The sequence below is a fragment of the Podarcis gaigeae genome, assembly GCF_964106915.1.
Source record: "Podarcis gaigeae genome assembly, chromosome: 11".
Taxonomy (NCBI): domain Eukaryota; kingdom Metazoa; phylum Chordata; class Lepidosauria; order Squamata; family Lacertidae; genus Podarcis; species Podarcis gaigeae.
In genome coordinates this window covers 64,624,123-64,640,936 of record NC_139687.1, presented here as the reverse complement: position 1 = coordinate 64,640,936, position 16,814 = coordinate 64,624,123, and the positions used below count along the sequence as shown (strand labels likewise).

Genomic DNA, 16,814 nt, shown 5'->3' with positions numbered 1-16,814 from the left:
TCTTCCCCAGCCGGGGACCTCCCTCTCTCCCTGCTTGGCCCCTCTCCAGCATCGCTGCTGAGTCTCGCCTCCTCTGCTAGCTGCAATGGCAGTTCCCTGACAAATAGCAAAGCGGATGAAAATAGAAACAAACCAGAAACGCAAATTGGGGGAAGTCTTGGAGGGGAGGGAGGAAGGAATATATAGTAAACATTAAGAATTTGAGATGTATGTAATGAATGAAAATGAATAATGAATAAAAATTTTAAAAAATAAAAATAAAATAAAAATTCTGTGTTCCAGACCCAATGTTAGCCTGCAGTTGAAGCCTATGAGCTGCAGACCGGCTTTGGCCCAGTGGCACTGAGCCTGTCGGAGGCTCCTGGGATTCTCAGTGGCCTCCTGAGCCATAAGCGCCGTCTGTCCAGGGAACGGCAAAACTGTGCCAAGCCAGATACAATGGGGGGGGGGAAGACTTCCATTCGTTTCCATGCCGCTTTCCCACAAAACTGGGCCCAAAAGGGATCAAAATGTATCAAATGAGTATCAATAAGTATAACAATTAAGAGAAATTAGGAACAATTTGAAATAATCCTGAAGGCAAGAAGTAACCACATGGAAAGACCAATGCAACATTGTATTACACAATCCAGATAGGTTTATCTAATGTAACGGCTTGGGATCAAACAGGGGCCGGAATAATGCCTGACTCAGAAAGGAAACGGTTGGATCCTGTAGAACAGGCATGTCCAAAGTCTGTTTCAGGGGCCTAATCCACCCCACTGGTCGGTTTAGTCCAGCTCCTGTGGCAGTTTATTTCCTGGGGTAAAATCCTAACCCCCCCCCCAATAACTTCAATTCTTAAAAAAGGTCAGCAACTTTGGTTGGCCCTCATGGCCCTTCACTTCATCACATCTGGCCCTCTTTGAAAAAAGTTTGCTGTAGAAGCTCACCCCTGATGGCTTGCCTGCCTTGGGCGGCCGAGGCCACTGGCTAGTGCTGGGAGACCCCTTCCATCTGAGGCTAGCATGCATGTGTGCATGGAAATAATAATAATAAAGAATTCTATCGGAGAAAACGCCTACCAACTCCAAGGACTTTTATTCCAAGAAAAGCAAATCCCAGGTATGTGTTGTTGGGTCCTTCCCACCCCACCCCACCCAAGAAAACCAACCCTCAGCTGTGCTGGCTGATGCAGAGGTGGTGCCCAAACTCTGGCACTCCCTCTCTGAGGGAAATATTTAGTAATATTCATTTTCCCCATATACAAAGACAACATCACTCACAGGCCGTCAATCATGTTGCTTAGACCTATCAGATTCCTGCAGTTCACGCACACAAAAATCTTTCCACATTTGACCATGAAATCTTGGGGGGAGGGTTACAAACACAATCTTTTTGACACATACACAGTGGTACCTCTGGTTGCAAAGGGGATCCGTTCTGGACGCCCGTTCGCAACATGAAAAGAGCGCAACCTGAAACGCCGTATCTGCGCAGGTGCGCGGCGCAATTTGGTGCTTGTGCACATGTGCGAAGCGTGATTTAGCGCTTGTGCTGTGTGCATGTGTGAACAGCGAAACACGGAAGTAACCCTTTCCGGTACTTCTGGGTCGCCACGGGTTGCAACCTGAAAAAAAGTATTGCACTTGGGCAAAAAAAATGAGAGGCACAAATACAAGATGGGTGACACCTGGCTTGAGAGCAGTACATGTGAAAAGGATCTAGGAGTCTTGGTTGACCACAAACTTGACATGAGCCAACAGTGTGATGCGGCAGCTAAAAAAGCCAATGCAATTCTGGGCTGCATCAATAGGAGTATAGCATCAAGATCAAGTGAAGTAATAGTGTCACTGTATTCTGCTCTGGTCAGACCTCACCTGGAGTACTGTGTCCAGTTCTGGGCACCACAATTCAAGAAGGACACTGACAAACTGGAACGTGTCCAGAGGAGGGCAACCAAAATGGTCAAAGGCCTGGAAACGATGCCTTATGAGGAATGGCTAAGGGAGCTGGGCATGTTTAGTCTGGAGAAGAGGAGGTTAAGGGGTGATATGATAGCCATGTTCAAATATATAAAAGGATGTCACATAGAGGAGGGAGAAAGGTTGTTTTCTGCTGCTCCAGAGAAGCGGACACGGAGCAATGGATCCAAACTACAAGAAAGAAGATTCCACCTAAACATTAGGAAGAACTTCCTGACAGTAAGAGCTGTTTGACAGTGGAATTTGCTGCCAAGGAGTGTGGTGGAGTCTCCTTCTTTGGAGGTCTTTAAGCAGAGGCTTGACAACCATATGTCAGGAGTGCTCTGATGGTGTTTCCTGCTTGGCAGGGGGTTGGACTCGATGGCCCTTGTGGTCTCTTCCAACTCTAGGATTCTATGATTCTATGAAAACGTAACATGAAGCAAGCGTAACATGAGGTATGATTGTAATCCAAAAATGGTTACCACACATCATAGAAAAGACAGGGGCTAGAATTTCTTTGGCTGCATGATTCTAGCACATCAGCTTTTCAGCCGGGGCTATTGCCCATGCTCAATGTTCAAGCCCAAGGCAGTGCAGCAGTGCATGGCTCTTTCCATATCTGCTGCCACAAGGAGGAATCTGCTGCCCCACTTTGTGAGGAAACCGGACCCTGGGTGAGCACCAGGAACCCCTGGAATCTCCCACTGCTTGGAGGCTGGAATGGCAGGCAGCAAGACGAAAGTCAGTTCTTTAAATACCAAAACCCAGAATGGGTAAGCGGAATTGCAAAACTACCACATACATTTGTAAGATCCAGTCTCCCCACATCCCCTCCCACAGGCTGATGTTGTCCCTGGGATCATGTGGGATATTCACAAGGGGGAAATATCCAAACTAAGTAAGAGTTTCAGAAGGAATCCCTTCATTGGACCAAAACTGTTTTAAAAGCCCCAAAGTGTCTTCCGGTTTTTTAAAATTTTCAATAGACATTATTACTTGAAAGTTCATTTCCTAGGGAATATTTGTGGCTGTAAAATGGCCAAATTTCCCCTCAATTAATATTTTGTATATACCATATTTTCCCTTGTATAACACGCCCCAGTGTATAAATATTTTGGGGGGTTCAAAATTAAGAAAATGCGCTATGCACTGTCTATGTATAAGACAACCCCTTATTTTAAACTTTAAAAGTTATGGGGGGGGGGAATAGTCTTATACACGGAAAAATATGATAGCTCATACTCCTGGCCTCTGATGTGGCAGGGACATTCACTAGAGTAGTTCCAGAGCAGTCTGCTTGAATGGCTATACTTTAGAAGAGGAAGGAAATGAACCCACGTCCTCATTCATGCGCGCGAGGTCTACACTTAAGCAGTGAACTGTGCTGCCACACTGAGCACATGGCACATGCTTTGCTCTGCAGGGACACCAGGCGCCTGTCCTCTGGGGACCAGGGGAGGGCGTTCCCTTCCAGACCCCACCTGACAGAGCGGGGGCAGCAGGAGTCCGGATCTGGTGCTCCGTGGGTCCCATCTGCTCCCGAGGACCAGTGGCCCAGCCCCACTCTCCCCACTCAGAGCACGTGAGCTCCCAGGATGTCTCAGGGTGTGACTTACGCTGACCTGAGATTTGCAAAGGTCCCTCGAAGGGAGAGCCAGGAGGAAGGTAGAGGCGCAGCCAGCCCAGATCTCCCCCCCAGCTCCCCCCACCATGTCAGCATCTGTTCCTCACACCACCTTGTCTTCCAGAGCCAAATGATGGGGAGCTCACCTATGAGAACATCCAGGGGCCCAGGACCAGGGGGCAGGAGGAAGAGGAAGAGGAGGAGACCCCCAGGGAACCAGAAGATGCAAGAGGTGAGTCTCTGGTACCCTCCCCACTAGGAAGATGCTGCCAGAGAAGGAAGGAAGGAGGGAAGGGAAGGGAAGGGAAGGGAAGGGAAGGGAAGGGGGGGGGACTCTGGAGATGCTTGTTCTCCTCCACCAAATGGAGGCTCCTCACCAGTGCTGGATTAAACCCTCTGGAGGCCCCCAGGCAGTCAAAACCTCGGGGGAGAGGACCTCACAAATCATGTCCTAATACTTTTCTTATTTTACCAACCAACCCTAAAAAGCATGGGGGCCATAGGCTGGTGTCTATCTACGCTGCCTACTTAGTGAATTATTATTATTATTATTATTATTATTATTATTATTATTATTATTATTATTATTTGCTTTTCTGTTTTATCATATCATCAATGCATAATATGTTACAGTCAGACCCATAATAGTAAGAAAGAGAGGGGAAAGAAATAATAATAATGTATTCAGGTAGGTAGCTGTGTTGGTCTAATGCAGTCGAAATAAAAATAGCCTGAAGAAGTGTGCATGCACACGAAAAGCTTACACCAGAACAAGCTTAGTTGGTCTATAAGGTGCTACTGGACAATTTTTTATTTGTAAATAATATATTATAATTTGTTAATAATGATAACAACATAACTTATCCCTCCAGTTTATAAACCTTAATTTTAACTCCCTGTCCACTCTTTCTCTGGTTTCCTGTCGGTTGTCTTCTTGACTGCGTTTTCTTTTACTACTAAATTATTTCCATTGCCTTACACTGTCCCACTTTGTCACATCCATTGCTGAGCATTCTTTTTTCAGTCTGTTACACTTATTTTCTTGTTAAAATGTTTTTCCATGTATTCTATATATAATGTCCAGTTCCCTTATAAATTTATAGGGTCTTTACTTCTTATTCTGTCATACTGGCAAGTTCTATATCTTCTTCTCTTGATGGTACGGCATCTGTTCTCCACTTTCGTGCTACCAGAATTTGGGCAGCTGTAGTCACATCCATAGAGTAGTTTGATTTGGGGGAGATTTATATTGTTATTATTCCCAGAAGGAAAGCTTCTGGATTTTTAGGAAAAGTTCTTTTAAACATTTTCTTAAATTCGTTACAAACCACCTCCCATAATTATTTTATTATTCTACAAGACCACCATGAGTGATAAAATGTGCCAATTGTTTCTTTACATTTCTAGCATAGGGCACTTTTAGTTCTAAACATTTTAGTTTGTTTACTTGGCATCAGTACCACCTGTGGATCATTTTCAAACAGTTTAAACTAGCAGTTTAAATTTAAATCTATTTTCCACAAATGTTCCCACAGGTTCAGATCAATATTGTGACCCACATCTTGTGCCCATTTGATCATAGATGATTTCACAATTTTTTATTTCGTTTCCCAATCTAATAATATCCTATACAGTTGAGGGGGAAAATTTAACTCTAGATCTTAATATTTCTTTTTCGAATTATGATGGTTTTTCTGCAAATCCCCATTTCTTATTCACCTTACATTTTGAATTGATTTGATGATAGTTTAGCTAGTCTGAAACAAATTCTTTAATCTCTTTATTTTCTCCTTAAAAGTATAACAAGTATACTTTTCTCCTGAAAAGTATAACAAATCATTATAGGTACCCCAGTTACCACTCATATATTTCCTTGTCTCAGCTTCTATTGGGGATAACCACCTTGGTGTTTTGTTTTCTATTTTGTTTTATTTTTCTGTATTTTCCCCACACCCTAATTACGTTTTTTTCTAATAACATGGTTGGCGAAGCTTTTACGTATTCCTGCTTTGCCATACCAGATACAAGCATGCCAGCCATGTTTGATGTTTGACATCAGGACCCTCCAAACCTAGCAGCTGTGTGTTTTCCAGCAGTATCCAGTCTTTTACCCGACACAGGCAGGCAGCTTCAAAATACAATTCCAAATCTGGGAGTGCGAAACCTCAGCTTTAAAAGTAGGGGCCACATTCTATTCCACATGTTGCAGGAGGGGGGGGAGCAGGTTGTTTCAGGATGATGACTGGTTTTATGCAATATTGTGCTATTCTAAAGTGACCTGCTTTACAGAACTCTTCTAAGTACCGTAAACAAGTGAGCAAAGGGTCCCTCTGAGCAAAGGTTGCTACTGATTTGCAGGTGACATTTAGGTTTGCACAGATTTCGGGACTGTTATGTACTGAGTCGAATAGGATCCAAACTGCAGCAGTCTGATTGGTCCTAGAACAATAGGATCCAAAAGGCAGCAGTCTGATTGGTCCTAGAACAATAGGATTCAGAATGCAGCAGTCTGGTTGGTCCTAGAACAACGCAGCAGTATGATTGGTTGGCAGGAACCACCCAATCATGCTCCAGATTGAAGTGAATCCACAACCTGATTGGCTTACAGTAGAATTCCGGAATTAGCCAATCATGTGCAGCCCATTGTGTAAATAATGTATATAAAGCAGGTACTGTGAGGGGACTCTCATTCATTCCTCCTCACCACTATGAGCTGAATAAAGAGCATGAAATCACTTTGCGACTCTGAGTATATTTCAGGGACTCTGGCCCCCAACTGCAGCAAATCCATTTTTTTAAAGGATCAGACTTTAAAAGGGAAATAAATCCTGTACAACCTGCAAGAATCTGAGTTTTCTTGGTTTGGAAAATGATGGGGAAATGGATTCAAAAGTGTGGGGTGGTGAACAAATGACTAAGGGCAAGTAATCACAAACAATGCAGAACAAATGCTTTACCTCTACCTAAATGCTGAATAAATAAATAAGTTCACCTAAGTTTGGCGCAAGTAAATACTCAACAAACAGATTGCCTGGAGTCGCCCAAGCCAGTTTCCCTTTCCACCAAGGGCCACTTTGCTTAGCAAATCAGCACGTCTTGAGACCACTGACATTTAAGATGCAAAGTCTGCATTTTATTTTCCTTATTTACTGTAAGTGGAACTTTTTTTATCAAGCAAATATGACTCATTCTGGTGTTTTGCAGAAGTAAGAAAGCGGCATAGATGAGAAAGGTTCTCCATTTATCTGAGAAACTTAAAATACAAGTTCAAGATGATGAAAGGGGTATTTATCTCAGAAGAAGAAGAAGAAGAAGAAGAGTTTGGATTTGATATCCTGCCTTTCACTCCCTTTAAGGAATCTCAAAGCGGCCAACATTCTCCTTTCCCTTCCTCCCTCACAACAAACACTCTGTGAGTTGAGTGGGGCTGAGAGACTTCAGAGAAGTGTGACTGGCCCAAGGTCACCCAGCAGCTGCAGGTGGAGGAGCGGAGACGCAAACCCGGTTCCCCAGATTACGAGACTACCGCTCTTAACCACTACACCACACTGGCTCTCAATAGATTTCTGACCTGCCTTGACTTCTGGACAGGTAACACCATTAAAACACCCACCTGCCCACCTGGTTTTGTCTGCTCAAATAATGAATAATAAGCCAAACAATAATATTCCACATGCATGTGACTTTCAGCATTTGGACCGATGCTTACAAGGACCTTGTAAAGTAAGGCAGTCTGAGTGTTGTGCCAGGTATCTAATCACCATCAAATCCTCCGGCCCCAGGCTGAAGTCCTCCTTGCAGCCCCTTGTCCTCCACATCCAGCGACAGCATTACCATCAAGGATCCTTCAGAGACCAGAGTCCTGCTCTTCTGGTCGTTCCACCAGCACAAGCCTTTCTGCTTGCCAGACTGAACGACTCTCCCTGCTCTCCTCCCTTTGCATATTGTCCTGGGGTTCTCCTAACTACCCAGAGCTGAATTGGGGAGCCCAGGGAGAGGCAAGGGAGGGGGATCCCAATACAGTCGCTGGAACCCTTGCACCTCAGTGTTGCGTTCATGGAATCTGGGCCTTTATCGTTCCCTCTCCCTTTGCTTCCAACATTCAGTCTGCACCACCAAGTCTTCTGGCTTCTCTTCCCTGGGCAACATGAAGACAGCCGAGAAGATGGAGTGAAAATATTTGAGTTATTGAAATATACTCAGAGTCGAGAGTGGACTTCATGCTCTTTATTCAGCTCATAGTGGTGAGGAGGAATGGAAGTTCCCCCAGAATGTCTGCTTTATATACATTATTTACACAATGGGCCCTATGTGATTGGCTAATTCCAGGATTCTCCTGTAGGCCAATCAGGTTGAGGATTCACTTCCACCAGGAGCTGGATTGGGTGGCTCCTGTGGACCAATCAGACTGCTGCATTCTGGGTCCTATTATTCTAGGACCAATCAGACTGCTGCATTTTGGATCCTATTCAACTCAGTACATAACAGTTATCATCATGAATGCTTGAGAGGTGGGGATCTCTGCCTTTTAGGGGGAGAGCTGTATTCTGAGACTAATCATTTTCCTGCTTGGGATCTAGATTCCAGACATCTTCCATACAAGCAAGAATCAGAGCGTTTTGGAGCACAGAGTGTTTGGGAGCCCAGCCCAGCATTGTCTCCACGGGCTGGCAGCAGCCCTCCACGGTTTCAGACTGGGGCCTCTCCCATCCCTCCCTGGAGATGCCACCAGGGACTGAGCCTGGCCCCTTCTGCATGCAGAGCAGCTGTTCTGCCACTCAGCTAATTCTCTTCCCAGTACAGAACAATGACTGGATGGGCCAAACTCCCCAGAGGATGAGGCTTGTCTGCACCCAGTTCAAAACATGCTCACTCCTCGGCAACTATTCATTCAACATTTTCAGGAAGGCCTTCCCAGTGAGGGGCACTGAAAGCAGGATCCATCCCTGCATGAGCGCACCTTCTTGCCTCCTTCCCATGCACAGCACAGACACACAGTCCTGAACATGCCTCGGAGCGCCAGCTGTTACAGGGACAAGTGGTCATTTCCCAACTGCAACCGGGCAGCTTTGGGGCTAAAAGCGGTCAGGAAGAACCCCCAGCTGATCCCAGTAAGTTTCTCTTGCAGAGTCAGACCGTCGGACCTGGTTCACCATCCTAGCATTGTTGGCCACCTGCCTCTTCCTTCTCGCCACCGCCATAGGACTGGGGGTCCAATGTGAGTAGTGGGTGTCCCCTGCCCCAAATCCATCACCCTGGGAAAAGCCAATCAACTGGGGGGGGGATCACAGTTGGCTCACAGCTTGCCCTCTCTGCCCTGGGCTCTGGGCATGAAAAGGTGCATTTGAATAATGTAGTTCATGAGGCCCACCTTGCAGGGGTGTGGTCCCCTGGGAAAAAGCCACCAAAGGAGACCAGCTGCTTTGGCTGCTCTTGGTGGTCCTGCTGGGGAAGAGCCCAACCTGGTGTCCCTCCCCCCTTCCCCTCTGCAGATGGGCAGGTCTCCCAGCAGCTCCAGAGGGAATCCCAAAACCATGCGGAGCAGAGCAATTTCCTGGCCCAGAGACTTGGCACCTTGGAGGAGAACCTGTCTGGTTCTCAGGAGCTGCTCCACAAAGCTGAAAGAGATCTCCTTCTCACCCAGAAGGCCCTGGAGGAGAGCTGGAGGGATGGGAACAGGACACAGTGGCAGCTGGGAGACCAAGTGAGGCAAGCAGAACTCAACCTGACGCTTCTGAAGCGGGAGAAGGAGCAAGTCGAGAGAGCGCTGGGCCAAGCCACCTCCTGCCAGCAGATGGGTAGGTCTGTGGTGTGGGAAGGAGAGGATATATTGTTCGTTAGTATCCTTCCTAACTTGGGCTAGCAATTTCCTTTACTTGGCAGAGTTTTACATTCCCCTTTTAAACGCACAGCAGGTAGCTGGTTGCAGGCTTGTGTGAGCCTCTCACTATTAGGTTCCTGGTAAGTTCCCTTAGATCCCTCTTAAAAGAATAAACACACCACAGTCTTGTGTAAAGTATATAACAGAAGTTTACTCACACATTCAGTTCACAGTTGGATCCCTGAAGGCAGACTTAGTTACAAAGCATATCCATGTGGGTCTATCCCATATGGAGATAGTCCCTTTGTCCTCTGTTGGCCAACAGAGCATTTCTAGCTAAAAAGCTGCTGGTCCTACAATGGAGGAAGTAAAAAAAAGAGAGAGAGAGAGAAATCGCTTTGTGCCTTGTCCTATTTGTTACCTGCACAGGTAAGGTCATGCCCACCTCTAGTCACATGCAAAAGGAAGTATGTCCCAGCTAGGAGGAAACAGGAAGTTCCGACTGCCTGGACCAAACATCTCCCTGCATGTCCACTCTAGGAAAATGAGGAATGTTGTACTTGACTGCTATCTATGTATCACATCCCACATGTGGCTCTTGGCAGCCTGGGGGGCTGGGGGAGCCCTGACCCTGTTCATTGCTTAGACAGATGAGCATTTATTTTAGGGATGTGGTCTGTTGATGGACTGGGAGGGGGCTTTGTTGGTGCCACTCTGTGGCAACTGCGCCACACCCTCGGGCACCATCTCTGTGCTCAGTGTGATCCACTCACCACATCCCAGGAACTTACAAAATGAAACTGAAACTCTCGCACAGCCTCTGGGGCGCATCTCCCAGGTCACATGTTGCTTTATGCCCAGCAGCCACCATGCACCACCGATCACCACTCGTTCTCTATAACAGGCACGTCCAGCTCTATAGAGAATGCGATCTACTCCCAGTATAAGAAAACTGGCATTGCCCATAGTTGTTGAGTTTTTTCAGGGGGACAGACCAGAGTTGGCATTAGTTGTTGAGATTTGGGGGGGAAGGATTGAATTAAAACACTTGTCCTACAGTCCGTTGCTCTCCCTCATTCCCCCACTCTGCCGCCGACACAGGGAATACAACATTTCTAAGTGGCATCAGTGGCAATGATGGAATGTAGTGCCAGGGGCGGGGTACGTCGCGAGCACTAAGGAGCAACAGGGGGGTCACTTGAGAGCCAGTGTGGTGTAGTGGTCAAGAGTGGTGGACTCATAATCTGGGGAACCGGGTTCACTTCCCCGTTCCTCCACATGCAGCTGCTGGGTGACCTTGGGCCAGTCACACTTCTCTGAAGTCTCTCAGATTGCTTGTTGTGGGGAAGGAAGGGAAAGGAGAATGTTAGCCGCTTTGACACTCCTTAGGGTAGTGATAAAGTTGGATATCAAATCCAAACTACTACTCTTCTTCTTCTTCTTCTTCTTCTTCTTCTCTCCTCCAATCAACCTGGAGCACCCTAGCGATCTACCTGTCTATCGCAGTTGACCAGTTGGACATTACCGCTCTATAATTTCGCATGAACTGGACCTAGCACAGATTCTCTTCTGCAAAACCACAAAAAAGATTTGTTGCTGAGTGCCAAATCATAACCTGCCAGGATGCTAACAACAACATACCATATTTTTCGCTCTATAGGACGCACCAGACCACAAGAAGCACCTAGTTTTTGGAGGAGGAAAACAAGAAAAAAAATATTCTGAATCTCAGAAGCCAGAAAAGCAAGAGGCATCGCTGCGCAGTGAAAGCAGCAATCCCTCTTGCTGTTCTGGCTCCTGGGATAGCTGCGCAGCCTGCATTCGCTCCATAGGACGCACACACATTTCCCCTTACTTTTTAGGAGGGAAAAAGTGAGTCTTATAGAGCAAAAAATACAGTATTTGTAGCCTACCCACTCTGGGTGGCTCCCAACAGAATATGAAGAAGAAGAGGAAGAGGAAGAGGAAGAGGAAGAGGAAGAGGAAGAGGAAGAAGAAGAAGAAGAAGAAGAAGAAGAAGAAGAAGAAGAAGAAGAAGAAGAAGAAGCAGCAGCAGCAGCAGCAGCAGCGGCGGCACCGCTAAAACATCAAACATTTAAAAAATCCCTAAACAAGGCTGCCTTCTAAAAGTCAGATAGTTGTTTATTATGAATCTCACCGCCCAAATGGTGATACCCTGGAGGGGCACACAGGCTCTCAGCAGATTGGCAGGACAAGTCTGTGCCCCACCAGGGCTTGGCTGCCAGCCTGAGGCCACCTGCCAGTCTCAGCCACTCAGAAGCTGAAAGCCAATCTCTTGACCTTCTCTCCCCCAGGCTGCTGTCCCCATGGATGGAAGATCTTCAGGTGGAAATGCCTGTGGGTTTCACCTTCGTCAGAAAGGAAGAGCTGGAGAAACAGCAAGGAAGCCTGCCAAGCCAGATCGTCTCAGCTGCTTATTTTAAAGCCCTGGAGCGCAAGGGAATTATGGGATGGTGTAATAGCAAGGGATGAGGAGGTAATAACTGTAGAGTACAAGTAGCTCCAACATACTGCAAGGGGGTGGAGGGTGGGCAGGGGACGTCGAGTCCAGAGTCAAACCTTACTGGCCAGTAAGAGAAACCCAGAAGCAGGTTATTCTCCAGTTCCACCCAAAATGAAACCCATTGATTTCACACTGCTGGGGACCCAAACCATAGAAGGGGAAGTCAAAATCACAGAAGTGGAAGCAATGAGATCGCAGGGGGCGAGCAATGTGCAGCGTGGCACAGTTCACACACTGCTGTGAGCAATGGTTCCTGGCTTGCTGTGAACAAACAGTTTCTTCTGAACCGAGACAGGTATGTTTCACCTGCCCTGAAGAAAGCCATATCAGCTGGCAGATGGAGACCCCGCTCCAGACATTGCGCTCAGCTTGGCTTCCTCTCCTGTTGTGAAGCAGGAATGATCTGGACTGCTGCTCATTCATGGTCAGCCATTACCCACAACTTGCTCTGATGGTGGGCAAAATGGACCAGGGGGAGCTCCTAGGGATAGGCCACCCCCCCCCCACGTGCAGAGCATATCCAGGGGTCTACGAGAAAGGATATTCAGCACTAGGGGTGGGGGACCCGTTTGGCTCCACCTGACCTCACAACGTCCCTGCAAGGCACGGCTAAGCAAAGGTTTCCTCCTCCGTTTTAGCCAGCCTTTTAGTGAAAACCCATCCCTGAATCAGGAAGGACCTTCAATGTAAACCTGATAGGAAGAAAGGAAGGGGAACTCTCAGAGACTAGAAAATGAAACAGAAGCAGGACAAATGCAGTCAAGGGGAGCAGAAACAGCAGCTCCTTAGGACCCCAGGGATGATAATGATAATAATAATAATTTATTTTATACCCCCGCCCATCTGGCTGGGTTTCCCCAGCCACTCTGGTAGTTGTTTTTCTCTTTGACATCTGGTGGGAGGGCGTTCCACAGGGAGGGCGCCACTACCGAGAAGGCCCTCTGCCTGGTTCCCTGTAACTTGGCTTCTCGCAATGAGGGAACCGCCAGAAGGCCCTTGGATCTGGACCTCAGTGTCCGGGCAGAACGATGGGGGAGGAGACGCTCCTTCAGGGATACTTACAGCTCACTGTCCAAATAACTCACTCATCCATCACAATTCTGACTCCACTCACTGGCTAAAAACACTCTTTTTGCTCAACAGCCAAATAAATACTGGATTGGTCTGCAAAGAACATGGTCTGAAAAGAAGCGGGCTTGGGTTTTCACTTGGGTTGATGGCACCCCCTATGAAGGGTAAGTGCACCAGAGAAGGTCCTTTTGGATGCCTACAGGATGGGAAGGATCCAGTCCCCCCAGAAGGCAAAAGCACAATAGCTCAGGTAGAATTTCCACAGCCTCTCAGGAAAAGAACCACCAGGGCCAAGAGGGTGGCAGGGTGGGTAACAAGCAGAATTGAGGAAGCTATGAAGGGCAAAAAGACCCCGTCAGAAAAGAAAAAAGATCATAAACTTTGGCAAAAGAAGCAGGCAATACAAAGCAAGAGAGATGAATTACACTGAGCACATTTTTGAAAACAGAGGGCTGTACCCAACTCGGCTTTGATCAAAGCAGAGCCATCAGAAGGAATAAGGTAAAGGGACCCCTGACCATTAGGCCCAGTCATGACTGACTCTGGGGTTGCGGCGCTCATCTCGCTTTATTGGCCAAGGGAGCCGGTGTACAGCATGACTAAGCCGCTTCTGGCGAACCAGAGCAGCGCACGGAAATGACGTTTACCTTCCCACCAGAGTGGTACCTATTTATCTACTTGCACTTTGACGAGCTTTCGAACTGCTAGGTTGGCAGGAGCAGGGACCGAGCAACAGATCACCCCGTTATGGGGATTTGAACCGCCGACCTTCTGATCAGCAAGCCCTAGGCTCAGTGGTTTAACCCACAACACCACTCGCATCCCATCAGAAGAAATAGACCTGAGTTAATCCTGCCATCAATTTCAGTGGGGTATCAGTCTCCCTCCAGGTCCAAAACAGCCCAAGGGGAATCCAGACAAGATCCAAGGAGGCAGGGGAGAGGCTGCCCCAGACCTCTCAGCCAGACCCACCGGCTGGCCCTCCTCCTCCTCCTCCTGAGTCTCAATGTGGCCCTTGCATGGCTCTGCAGGGAGGAGGATGGGGACCAGAGGAGCCTTCGTTTCCCTTGCCTGCTTCTGGCTCCCCCTGCTGTGCAGATCTCAGCATCATCTAGCTCTTATCATCCACTTTCCTCCCCATTTGAACTGGACCAGAGAAGTCCCCAACCACAAGTATTTCCATCTGTATACAAGGAGTCCTTTCCCTGTTTAGACCAGGAGGCGTCCCCTTCTGTGTTCCTCCCTGCCTTCTAATTTGGGGATTCTGTGATGCCGAAAGCTGAGGATGCACCTTGTGTTTTTAAAGTCTTTCCCAGCTCAGGAAATGCACAGAAACTCCCAGCCAGGCAACTGTAAATTCTCAGCACAGACTTTTTAGATTGTGGCATGATATCTGCCGTAGCAATTCCAGACCTGTTGCCCCTGTGGGCTTGCAACCAGCCCTGGAGATTTGGGTGCCGCCAACAGTAGAGGGAGCAGCCCGTTCTGCAGAGAGAGAGAACTAGGCTGGATTTTGTCCCTTGAGTTCTTTCATAAATTGCTTTTTGAACCTTTCAGAAGTGAAAGACTTAGTCAGAGATGGGGTTATCAGTTGGGGTTAACACTGAAGAGTGGAATCATCTCAGTAGATATTGAAGAAACGCCACATCCGTACATTTGTGAGAAGGCAGCCAGCCCTGAGCAACCATTTCCTGCTTGAGAGGTAAGAGTTGAATTAGGGGAGGCAGAGTTGCTCCAGCCCCTCGGTCATTTTGGCTGCTGTTTTCTGAACCTTTTCCACCTCAGCAATATCCGTTTTCAGGTGTGGCAGGTGTGTTCCACATGCAGCCACTGCACCAGATTTGTATCATGGCAGTTTCATGACATTAGCAGTTTCGTTTTCAATTCCTTTCCTAATGACCCCCGGCAGAGATTTTGCCTTTTTCGCGGCCACGGCACACGTGGTCTGCATCTTCAACAAGCTCTCTGCTGTGACCCCAGGGTCTCACTCCTGGTCCAGTTCAGACAACCACCAGCTTGTACGTGAAATCAGAATTTTCTGCCTCAAAGTGCATCACTTGACCCTGGTTGCACTGAACGGCGTTCGCCATTTCCCCTCCCATTCGCGCACTTTGGCAGGTCTCCTGGCCGCTCTTCACAGCTCTTTCAACAACCCTGAACAGCTTCCTGTCATTAGCAGACTTGGTCACCTCACTGCTAACTTTGGATCAGTTATGAACAAGCTGGAAACCACAGGTCCCAATCCCTGATCCTTGGGGGGCTTCTTTCCAATTCTTACCATTTGCATTTATTCCTACTCTTTGCTTCTGGCAACTCAGCCCCCCCCCCCCACTTCCCATCACATGTCAAGGAAATAAAGAACTGAGAGACCTTTATCTCATTATACATGATAAAGCTATTCTTAGCCATCTCACCCCTTGCTTTTTCCTGTAAGACCAATTGCAGTCATTAACAGGTTTACCACACCTATCAGCCAATCACCCATTCCCACCCCCCTTCTGAATAATACCCCTCCCCACCCTCTCACTATATATAAGGGACTGGTGACTTCTGTTTCTGTGTATCTGAAGAAGGGTGCATGCACACGAAAGCTCATACCAACAACAAACTTAGTTGGTCTTTAAGGTACTACTGGAAGGAATTGTTTTATTTTGTTTTGACTTTTAGAAGACATCTAAAGGCAGCCCTGTTTAGGGATGTTTTTAATGTTTGAAGTTTTATTCTGTTTTTAGTGTTCTGTTGGGAACCGCCTGGAGTGGCTGGGGAAACCCAGCCCGATGGGCAGGGTATAAATAATAAAATGATGATGATGGTAATGATGTTTGTCCCACGATGTTCAAGTCACGGGTCCAGAAGGTGGGGATTTTTGCTTCTTTTCCTCCTGCTGCTTTTTCTGGGAAAATCCGCTCTTTACTGCTGAACGGGAACAAACGTCAACCCACAGAAAACCCATTTTGTTCTTCTCATGAATGTATTTCTAATAATGTGTTGGGGTCCGTTGTTGTTTGCTTAGCTAGCCAACCAGGAAATGTTCCTCATGGGCATCCATTTAATGCTTGGAATTTGCAGAGGCCACTGCAGGTCCTAGGCGCACAAATTGGGACGTCTCAGGACCTTGAACTGATGGACTCTGAAGAAGGGGACGGCGCTTCTGGAGCTGCTTCGGCTACAGAGTTCTGCTGGAATAACTGGACATGAAAAAGGGTCACTTTCCTTCATGAATGTAAATTTCCCCATGGATGAGCTAATCCCAGGTGCAAGGTCAGCCAAGCCAGTTGCTATGATAACAGCCCAGTGCCCGAACTATATTTGTAATTAATGCATGTCAGCTCAGGAGTGTCAGTCTGTGAGTCTGCAGTTTGTCTGTCTGTCTGTCTGTCTGTTATTTGTGTCGCTTGCCCAATGCTACATCTCAAAAGGCTCAACTTGGAGCAACGGAGATCATTTGTACTTGTAGGTGTATCTGTATCTGCAAAAGTCTACCAGCTGTATCAACATTTGGAACTGTTTGACTGAGCCTTATCCTCTGCAACAGTAAACTATCTGAAACTTTCTCGGCTGCTGCATGGTGACTGGTACTGGGAGCAACTTCCACTGTGTGGGGATCTCACCTGAGATTCCCAACAAGCTCACCTGTCCACATGGGGAGGGGCATCCCTTGTTCACGCTCCTTGGCAGCACCACCGTCACGTTTGCAAGGCCGAGAGAGGCAGCCACCTTGGGCTGCAGATGGGTGGGTGTGTCTGGATTGGGCCGGCCTGTGTGAGCTGCCAGGCCTGAGCCTCTTCACATGCTGCCGTCAGGTGCAGGAAAGGATGTGGCCCCACA

At 47.5% G+C, this 16,814-nt stretch overlaps 1 protein-coding gene across 1 annotated transcript; it reads left to right on the top strand.

Annotated features, from left to right (window-relative positions):
* The first annotated feature begins 3,319 nt into the window (after positions 1 to 3,319).
* LOC310827154 (B-cell differentiation antigen CD72-like) lies at positions 3,320 to 16,539 on the top strand. The gene is made up of 8 exons (XM_083702924.1): positions 3,320 to 3,611; positions 3,695 to 3,802; positions 8,699 to 8,788; positions 9,063 to 9,368; positions 11,707 to 11,888; positions 13,059 to 13,150; positions 14,544 to 14,688; positions 15,931 to 16,539. Exons 1-7 carry the CDS (start codon positions 3,542 to 3,544, stop codon positions 14,683 to 14,685), a joined length of 990 nt encoding a protein of 329 aa, XP_083559050.1. The 5' UTR covers positions 3,320 to 3,541; the 3' UTR covers positions 14,686 to 14,688; positions 15,931 to 16,539.
* The last annotated feature ends 275 nt before the right edge of the window (positions 16,540 to 16,814 follow it).

What these genes read in the sequence shown, in the direction of transcription:
- LOC310827154 (XM_083702924.1), top strand. Translation starts at nt 3,542, where the DNA reads ATGTCTCAGGGTGTGACTTACGCTGACCTGAGATTTGCAAAGGTCCCT. An exon ending in CATAGGACTGGGGGTCCAAT is followed by an intron (nt 8,789 to 9,062) that starts GTGAGTAGTGGG and finishes TCCCCTCTGCAG; the next exon opens with ATGGGCAGGTCTCCCAGCAG. An exon ending in GATGGCACCCCCTATGAAGG is followed by an intron (nt 13,151 to 14,543) that starts GTAAGTGCACCA and finishes TGAACCTTTCAG; the next exon opens with AAGTGAAAGACTTAGTCAGA.